At 34.0% G+C, this 10,168-nt stretch overlaps 1 protein-coding gene across 3 annotated transcripts in view; it reads left to right on the top strand.

Annotated features, from left to right (window-relative positions):
* Positions 1-3,030: 3,030 nt before the first annotated feature.
* The window catches only part of TNNI3K (TNNI3 interacting kinase), a 296,246-nt gene continuing 289,108 nt past the window's right edge, over positions 3,031-10,168 (top strand). For all 3 annotated transcript variants that reach the window (XM_078451786.2, XM_060623103.3, XM_060623107.2), the window contains exons 1-2: positions 3,031-3,163; positions 3,754-3,862. In XM_078451786.2, coding sequence (XP_078307912.1) covers positions 3,124-3,163; positions 3,754-3,862 — 149 coding nt within the window. In that variant the 5' untranslated portion in view covers positions 3,031-3,123. The remainder of the gene's footprint in view (positions 3,164-3,753; positions 3,863-10,168) is intronic.

Raw genomic sequence — 10,168 nt, 5'->3', positions numbered from 1 at the left:
TAGTTTGTAGCCTTATCTAACTGGCTTCTTTCACTTAGCAATATTCATTTAAAATTCTTCCATGACTTTTCTTACCTTTGTAGCTCATTTTATTTATTACTGAATAAGTTTCCATTGCATGGATGTATATATAATTTGTTTGTTTATTCATTTACCTTTGAAAAGGCATCTTGGTTGCTTCCATTTTTGTGATTCATTTTACAATAGAGACTGTACATGCACATCCAAATCATCTATTGTCCTGGTGATTAGCATAGTATGGACCTCTTATAGAATCTGAACAATCTTCTTTTTCTCTTTACTCCAGTGTTTTCTCTTCTCTTACAGTGAATTCAGAAATGCAAAACCTTTCAGGTAAGTTCACTTTAAGCAACCTTAAAATGGTGCTACTCAAAGTAGCATCTACCTGAGTGATTAGAATCGCTAGGTATTTATGTTGAAATTCAGATTCCTTGGGGCTAGTACTGATCTAGTGAATCAGAATTTCTGGGAATGGAACCCAGAAAGTTCCTCAGTGGCATCTATGCTCACTAAAGCTTGAGAAGTTTACCACTTTTGTACTTAGGTTGTGTTTTTGATAATATATGAGATAATATGCTTTCTGAACTTTTGGGAGTCTCAGAGCTGAGAAGAGCAGGATTCAGTCTAGAGCATGTGGCCAACTCAAGGTAGAAAGAAGTAATTTTTACAGAAATGTACTCAGTAGTGGGAAAAGTATTTCCTGCTTCCATGTGTATCCCCTCCAACATTCTTTAGGAAAGAAAAATAGGATGTATTATTCTGGGTCATTTACTTATTCCAGCCTTTTCTTCACCTTCATGAAGGCATTCAGGAGGGTTATTCCAGTGCCCTTAACCTGTGACCTAAATCACATTCATAAAAGTGGTTTGTAGATATTGTTCCTTTGAAAGTAGGAAATTGTTATAGTTCAATAACATTAATATTTTAGGTATCGAGATGATCATTTTTCCTGAATTTTTATGTTGCTATCCTACCCTTTTTTTTTTGGGGGGGGGGTGGTAGGATAAATAAAATTTATTGCCTCAGAGTATAGAAAAATTCAGTTGAGTTGCTGATTGGATTTTCAAACTGATAGCACGAATTGTAGATTTTGAAAGCCAAATCTTTTATTTTTAAGAGCCAGCCTTTCTGAAAGAATAAAAATATTGTTGAAAATCAAAAGGAAAAATCCTAAAAATTAATGCTTCAAATTTATATCCTAAACAAGAAATTGGAAAAATAATGCAAAATGATATAAGAACTAGTTTTTCCTTCACCGGTGCAGGAAGTAAACAGACACACACACACACACACACACACACACACACACACACACACACACACTGGTGTAAGGTTTGAGGGAGAAATAAGAAAGAAGATAAAGAAAAACAGATTTAGATGTCTTTTAGAAGGTCTGCAGCCCTGCTTCCCATCCCTGTCCCTCTGGATTCAAGGTATGGAAACCATGGATTGTTTAGCAAAATTTGAGAGAAGGGAGAGCTTGTACATTATTTCCCAAGGTGTAGCCTTGGAAGATTGCAAGTCTCTTAAAGAAGACTAACCAGTATGGTCTCTGGGACTATACTGAATGCTTGGTCTTCAATACCAAGCATTGAGGACATCAGTGCCTGGGTCAATGAGCCTTAATGTAGTATGTCTGGGGAAAGCAAAGATTTTCTGACCTGAGGGGATGAGGGTCTCACAAGGAAAATGCAGAATGCATGGACCAAGTAACCAGAGGCTCCTACACAATAGCAGACAATAAAAGCCATGGCAGATGAGAGATAAGGAGAGTTTTATCTAAGGGAGGACAGAGATGTCTATGAAGTCAGATATCTACTTCTTTAGCTATATATTATGATCAGTATGGAAGCCCTCCCTCTGGAGCTTAGATTACCTTTGCTGAGAAAAGGTGTGAGGAATCCTAAATTTGTCTAAGCATTGACTTCAAAAAGGGAAAATTCTTTGAATATTCAACTATGGTAAATGTGAAATTCATACCTGTCACATTAAAACTATATCCTCTGGAGATGAATTTCAAGATTGAAATCTATATCTTCTAGGTATAATTACATTACCCAAAAGAAATACATAGTTAAAAATCAGATAACTTTTCTTTCTGTGTTTTCCATTTATTCTACATCATACCCTGAGTTCATTTATATCAATAGATATATGCATACACAAAGCGAATATCCCCCATGAAATAAATGGAAGGTGAATAAAAGAGGAATTATGGGAGATTTAACATTAATATATAGCTTGAATTTCAGAAATATATAGACCCAGAATTGATTCCAGACTCTTCCACCTACTAGCAAATATGGATTTTCTCATCCATAATATGGGAATAATATATACTTTGCAGGATTCTATGAGGTATAAATGACAAATGTGTATAAAGTACTCAGACTAGTATCCATCCCACAGAAGACATTTAATCTAATTATTCATAATCTTGTTATTTTATGAATTGCTGCTGGTGGAACTCAGTGTCTTAGATTCTTCTCCATGATTCTTATGATTAACATAATCAGCACATGCTAAAAATTAATCATGGTCTATGTTGAGGATTTCTTCTTACAATTTTGTACTTTTAATATAGGCTAAATTTACATTTATTTCTATTAGTAGCGTGACATAAGATGTGGGTTTCCATATTTATATGGGGAGACAAATTCTATCACCAGTTACTCTTTTCCAATTGGCATTACTTTGACTCAGGGGTAAATGACTAGAAAGAAGCTCTAGATAGTTTTAATAGCTCTTTGTGAACCTCAGATGTAACTGAACCACTTTCTAAATTTACCTACTAAAGAAATGACCCATGAACGTATTCATGGGTAGATAATCAATTGATAAGGTAAATAATCCCATTGAAACATTTACTATTTATTTTTGATAGAGCTGTTTTAAACAGACTGATTAGTTCCCTTTATGAGTTCACCCTTGAAAGCACAAACTATTTTGTTCTTTGTCATTGTTGCATGACATTCCATTTGGCAGTCAGCTTATTTTTAGCCAGACTATCAAAGTATTTTTCAACTGGACTGTCACTGCACTTGAACTTGGAATCTTGTAACCTGAGGAACTGCACTGGAGACAAGAAGACACCTCTAACAAATGGGAAATTATAAATCTAGACCAACCCAAACTTGCACTGGTAATTATTCTTATACCCTAAATGTAACATGGTTCTGTAGTTATAGATAATTAACATTTCATTGGAGTATCTGTTATTTTTTACATGGAGGATATGATAATGTATTATATGAAACCGTTAAGAAGATACCTGAACTCAAATTATTTTTCTCTGAAAGATTTTTAGAGAAAACAGAAAATTTCTTACAAAAGTATATTAGTTGCTAGGTATAATGTTCTTAGGAATACTGCTGAATATAGGGATTTTAGAATTATATCTTAAATATCTATAATTTGAAACCTAAAAACTTTTGTCTGGAAACTAGAGATTGCTGTAATTAAAATGCAATAAAATAAAATGAAATAAGTCAAATATATTCTTCTATGTAAATATATTATCCAATATCAAATGGGTTCTTAATTACTACAATTCAATATGATTGCATTTTAAATATAAACATCTGCATTTTAAGCTCACAGTCAGCAATTTAAATTAAGTATTGTAGAATTTAGAATTAAAAACTGGAGTTTTAATTACTTGTATGTTATGATCTGTGTCTACATTTTGCAAAGCGCAGCTATGAATCAGTCTCATTTGTCTTTCTTTACTAGATGAATGGAAGAAGAAAGTCAGTGAATCTTATGTTATTATAATAGAAAGATTAGAAGATGACCTTCAAGTTGAAGAAAAAGAACTTGCAGAACTAAGGCACATATTTAGGTAAAGTTCTCAGAGTTATTATTTCTTCGTATAAGTACGTTTGTTGCTTATCTTGTTTTTAGATACATCTATATTTAAAAACACAACCCGTATAATCTCAGTTGTCACTAATCATGGTAAGCCTAAAATGTAAGGTTACCCCTTTCTTGGCCATTCATATAGCCCCTAACATGCAAATATCTTATCTCCTTAAAATATGACTTGCACGCTCCCATCACTAAAGTTTAAAAAGAGAGGAAAATAAGGGCTGACTTTTGAATACAAGCTATTGCTGATCTGAATATCTTCCCTGGAGTTAGATTTCTTGTAAACCATGCCAGCAACGAACAGCAGGACTTCTCTTCTATTCTCAAATGGTGGTAGAATATTGGCCATATTGTTCTTTGTGAGCTACTAGGGTAAGTCCAATTTTTAACAAACCTTCTGGTCTCTTGACATTTAAGGGCTGTCCCCTAATGGAACTGAGTATCATTCTGCCCCCTGAACAATCATATAACAACATGTAATACTGGCTTCAAACTTTCAGTGAGTTTTGCTCGTGATAACAAGAGAAAAATAATCTGGCATAGTGTCACAACCTTGGAAGACACAAAATGTTCAGAAAAGAGGGGCAGGACCCTTATATACACAAGCAACCTACTGGAGAAATTGAATCTGACATTGAGAAACTAGATGCATTTTTGAGGGTCAGTTTAAGTTAGCTGCTTGACTGAGGAAAAGTTCCAGGTAAGCCAGTTAAACATGTTGACTTATACCTGTGTTATTAATCTAATGTACTCATGACAAAGGACCTCCTCTATTTTACTTGGAAAACAAGTGTAAACCAGTGACCAAATGACATATTCCAAAAGAATTTTCAGATATAGTAAATATATAAAGTTAACACGACTGGCAATTAAAGTTATCCACATATGATATAGTTGTCAGTGGGTTAATAAGGCTTTTTCAAGTGATCAGTTTACTGGAAAAGAGATACAAATGTAGAACTTAATCATAAGTCCTCTAGCTCTTAGTGACTCAGATAAATATGCTGAATGAAATGTGGTTAAACTGAAAAGACTTCCCTCAACTTTATGAACTCAAAATCTCATTTATTAATTTATTTTTTAATTTAAGAATTACTGTGCAAATATGTCAAGACTAATTTAACTAGACATATCCTTTTAAGGATTAAGCTTAACAATGGACTCGAGATGTAGGTTTTATTCTGTGTTTTCCATTTATTCTACATCATACCCTGAGTTCATCAGTACATCATACTCCATCAGCAACGGGCAGTTGTTTTTCCAGCTCCTGCTATAGCTGACTTTTCCTACATTTCCACTATATGCAATAAATGTGACCTCCTTTTTACTAATCAGTATTGGGGATGAGAGGCAGGAAACAGTGTCAGGGAGAATATAGTTCATTATTTATTGTGCCAAATACATTCAAGTTGTTATTCCAGACACATGAAATATAAGACATTATGTAATTCTCACCATGACTCTGTGTGATAAAAATTAATTCTGATGGATAATAAACTAAGGACTAGAGACATTGTATCTTATTAAGATCATATGGTCAGTAAGTGCTGTAACTCTGATTTGTAGCAAGGTCAGCCTGAGTCCATAGGGAGAGTTCTTCTTACTTACTATACCCTTCTTCTTGCTCCAGGAGTTCATAATCTGGTTTAGGGGAAAGACATATATAAAGAACTCACGGAAGACATTCTATGACAAGTGCTAAATGGGAAGAAAAATAAAATGGTTTCAAATACAAAAGTAAAAAAAAAAGAAGATTTGGGAGCTCTTGATTTATCCATTTTAAAAAACATTCCAGGTAAATGGCATAGTTAAGTAAAGATATATAGGCAAGAATGGATGAGTACCATGGAAGGTCGAGAGGAGTCAAGAAAAACTAATGTCTTGACCATTTTATCTAAGTTGAGTAAGAAGGTTAGGTCAGTCAGTATAAGGGTTTTACAGTGATATAGTTTTAAATGCAGTTTCTTCTTTTTACAAACTATGTATCCTTGGATATATTATTTGGTGTCTTTATGCCTCATCTGCATCTGTAAAATGAGGTTAATAATAACAGCCTCATGGATATTTGCAAAATGATGTTAATTAAAAGCTGAGAGCCTAACACACAGTAGGCATGAAATAATTGGAGGTTTCTATTTTCATCATTGATTGGGTAAATAAGGACAGTTTGAAAGACTGAAGACTTTATTATCCAGTAGAAGTAACAGTTTATTAAAAGTTAGGAAGTAAGAAAGTTAGGATTAAATGTTTTTATGTAAACAGGATGTTTTTAAAAGTTAAAATGTAAAATGTTAGGACAATTCAAGATGATGCCAAAATCTGAGCTATAACTTTTAAAGATTGTGATCAAGAGAGATTTGGCTAGGGTACTAGAAGGCTCATCAAAATGGATGTCAAATTCCCTAAGAATAATGGTAGGGTATTTTGTGGAGAGGCAGACTGGTGGTAGCTGTTAAGGAGGTGACAGAAATGTTGCATTAGCCAGAAATGATAATAATGAAGCTGAGGAGAAGATTACTCACAGCCTAGAATCATGTTTCTCCAAGGGCTAAGAACCTCATACAGTAGAGTAACCAGCAGTGCTTGCTAAAATTTTAGATTCCATGATTCCACCCCATATCAAATGAATCAGAATCTCTGGGGCTGACTTCCAGAAACCTGAATTTTTAACAAGCTCCCCAGGTAATACTTTTGCATGCTAAAAATTATACTTCTGCTGAAGTTTAAAAACTACTTTAGAAAGATACTCAAGTTGCACTGAGAACTCTGCCTGAGGTGTTATTGGTGAAGGGATGAAGAACTGAGAAAAAAGAAAGCAGGCAACTAGTATGGTCTACAGAGATTCAAGGGAGCAAACAAACAAACATAAACAGAGTATTCTGTCTGATTCCATCAAGACTGATAGCATCATCGGGAAAGAAAGGCAGTCATGCCTAGGGCAAAGTTCTGAGGATTTTCTTTTCTCTAGAATAAAATGATGGATGACAAGGAAGGAAGAGAATGGAGTGCTGAGAATATAAATTGTCTTACTCATTGACTCACATGCCAAAATTTTATGGCATTTGGGAAGATTAAGCATAGTATTGTATGAGATCACATTTGAGTATCTAGGACATTTTGGGTGTTTCTTTCTCATCTTTGTCCATGCCTTGTATGATGTAATTAGTATTTCTGTGGTGAACAACTGTGTTATGCCTTATGACACCAGGCTTTCTCTAAACATGTCGATAAGAGGAAATGGTATAAGATGCCCAAAAAGAAGCACTTAACACCAGAATCACAAGTTGAGGATCACTGATAAAAACACAGATTTGGGAGTTTTTTGGAGGTTTTTTGTTGTTTTTGTTTGCTAACAAGTTTCTTTATGGAATTCGTGGTAGATACTAATTGCATTCATTCAAAGAGATTTTCCACACCACAGTACACCAAGGCTTCTGTTAGCTCACATACACAATCTCCTGGTATATCTTTCACCCACAATATAATATAGAGCAATATGGTACTAAACTTTAAAAATATAAAGATAACCATTATATTCTTATGCCAATTCATAGCAGCTTTGGAATGAAAGCTTGATAGGGTAATGAAAGAGAATGGAAATGGAATAATCTCTCTTCTTCCACAATAAAATTGCATTCACTCATAGCTTTGGACATTTGTTGGGATAATAGATGGAAGATAGGAAGAAAAAGGGAAGGCAGAAGAAGGAAAGACAGAAGTGGCCCATTGATTACCATTATCTGATTATTTCCTCTTCTATGCCATCTCTAATCTTTATGTTTATCAATATAATGGCACTTATTACAAGGTGTTGTCTATCCACTTACAGGACTGTCTAACCACTAGTATATATGTTTACTAAAGGCAACTTCTTTGTCTTATTTGTCTTTATTTATATTTGTATTTATTTGTAATACCTATTTGCATGGCACTTGAAAGAAAAACAAACTAACAACTTAGTGCCTAGCACATGCTAGGCATGCTACCAGGTATTTTAATATGCATTGGCTCATATAATCCTAAATATATATATGTAAAATGCTTTGGCACAGTGATCAGCACATGGCAAACACTCAAAAATGATAGTTAAAAACTAATCATTATGTTTATGTTAACAACATCTGAGGTAGTCATTCATTGCACTTGCCATTTTATACCTAAGGAAAATAAGCTCATCAAATTAAACCGGTTTGAACTAGGATAAACAACGTGTATAATTGTACTGGGATTGTACCCACTTGTATTTAATTTCAAAATGTGTAATCTTCATGACCTTGGTTCTCAGCTTGGGAGGTGGAGTAAGTATGGATCAGAATTATCTTTTAAATATTTTTATTTTCCCTACACCACTCCACAATTTTGCTATATCCTGTGTATTAGAACTATCCCTGGGTGTGGGAGTAGAATACTATATTTTAGCCCCCGACTCCTACCCCTGGTGATACACGTATCCCACCCACAACCTTTGAATATGTTTTACATAAGTAATGGCCCTCCCCATGTAACTTTTAAAAGCCTCCCAATTACATTACTTTGTTTCAATAAGTTTTAAAGTCATTAAAAATTTTAGAGCTGTGCTCTACTAATTTAATTGTCAAGGCTACTTTTTTATCTGCTTAATCTGCAGTATGAAATTTGACCTCAGTGAGGAGTTCCAGAGAAGTTATATTGTTCCAATGCCACGATATTTCAAAGTAATCAAAATAACCCTATTTTTTTCTCATTTTAAATCTTATTTTGACATTGAGTAGACATACCTTGGTTAATAATGATAATATCTCATTTTGAAATTGATTGGGTTTCATAAATAAACAAAAATATCAAAAGAATGCTTTGTTCCATGAGCAAGCAGTTATAATACTTGCATGATAAAAATGTATTAGGGTAGGGGGAAGGGAGGAAAAAAATATGTATGCCATTCCTGCTCATTTTCTCCCTGAAAAGTTCCTCTGGACCCAGCTGCAGTCCACCATACCTATCCTCCAAATGAAACATCTTCCAAAAATCAACTTTTTCAAAACTATAACCAATTATGAAATTTAGCTATTGTAGAGTGAATAGCTCCAGGCACATGGCAGGCTGACTTAATCTAAAATGAGTGAAATTCTCCAATAAAGTAGAAAATGGACTACTGAGGGAGGACATGTCATCTTATAAAATTAAAATAGAGTGAAAGTATTATTTGACATGTTGGTGCATTGTGCTAGTTAGCAACAAAACAAAAACAAACCACAATAACAGAAAGACAATTCACATTTCCCCAAGACTGCCTACCTCTGTACCTCTTTTCTTGCTTGTCTAGGTAAAACTAGTTATGAATAATAATTGTAAAGTAATATCTTGCTAAAACATTATGAAGCAGCTGATCTCAATCTCTCTCTTTCAGTCTCTTTCTCTCCCTCCAGCTTGTTACCTCACTAGCTTTATCTTTCCTCCTTTTATCCACCCTCTAGTCTTCCCTTCCATCCTATACTGCCCCCCATCTTCCTTTTTTCTTTTCTAGTCTCCCTTCTCAAATTCAAAGCAAAGCAATAAAGTTGTTAAAATACCAATATAATAATCAATATCAGTGCATTATTAAAAATAATTATTATACCAGCTAATGTTTGTAAGTCTTACAAAAATCTAAGCCTCATAATAAATCATTATTGTCTCAATTTTATCATCCTTCGCTATTCTTGCTCTGCCACCATATTTCAATAAGTATTTATTGTATGATGAATTAATAAATATACTTCATGTTATTAGTTTACTGATTGGACCTGGGTGATATTGGACAAATACATCCTGGATATTTTGGGGGGATGTATCTTGGGAACAGATCTTATTGATGATTTTTCTGTTTCTGTTGTTTGATGGAGACCGGATCAGAAGCAGCCACAAAGAACTACATTAGGAAGTTATAGCCAGTCCTTTGAAACCTAAATTACCAAATTGGGAAACTAGATGATCTATAACAAATCCATTTCTCCTTTCTACCTTCTTGGTCTTTTCCTAAATTTCAGCAAATGAATTAATTTAAAAAAATGTAATCTACCTATGAGAATACTTTGGACAGTAGTATGTTATTTAGGGCCAGCTATTCAAATGTTACATTTTAATTGGTTTCCAGTTGTGGTCATGTCAAATATTTTCTTGAAAGGATGAGGTCATGAGAAAGGAGTTTAATTGGATCACAAAACTGCATACTTTTCTGGATACAAGGTAAAGGCTAAGAAAAGAGTTCATTATGCTACAAGAAAGAAAGTAACCTTTGGGTACAGAACTACCATTTTTAATG

This window comes from Panthera onca, chromosome C1 (assembly GCF_046562875.1).
Source record: "Panthera onca isolate mPanOnc1 chromosome C1, mPanOnc1 haplotype 2, whole genome shotgun sequence".
NCBI classification, from domain to species: domain Eukaryota; kingdom Metazoa; phylum Chordata; class Mammalia; order Carnivora; family Felidae; genus Panthera; species Panthera onca.
This window is presented reverse-complemented; position numbering and strand designations above follow the sequence as displayed.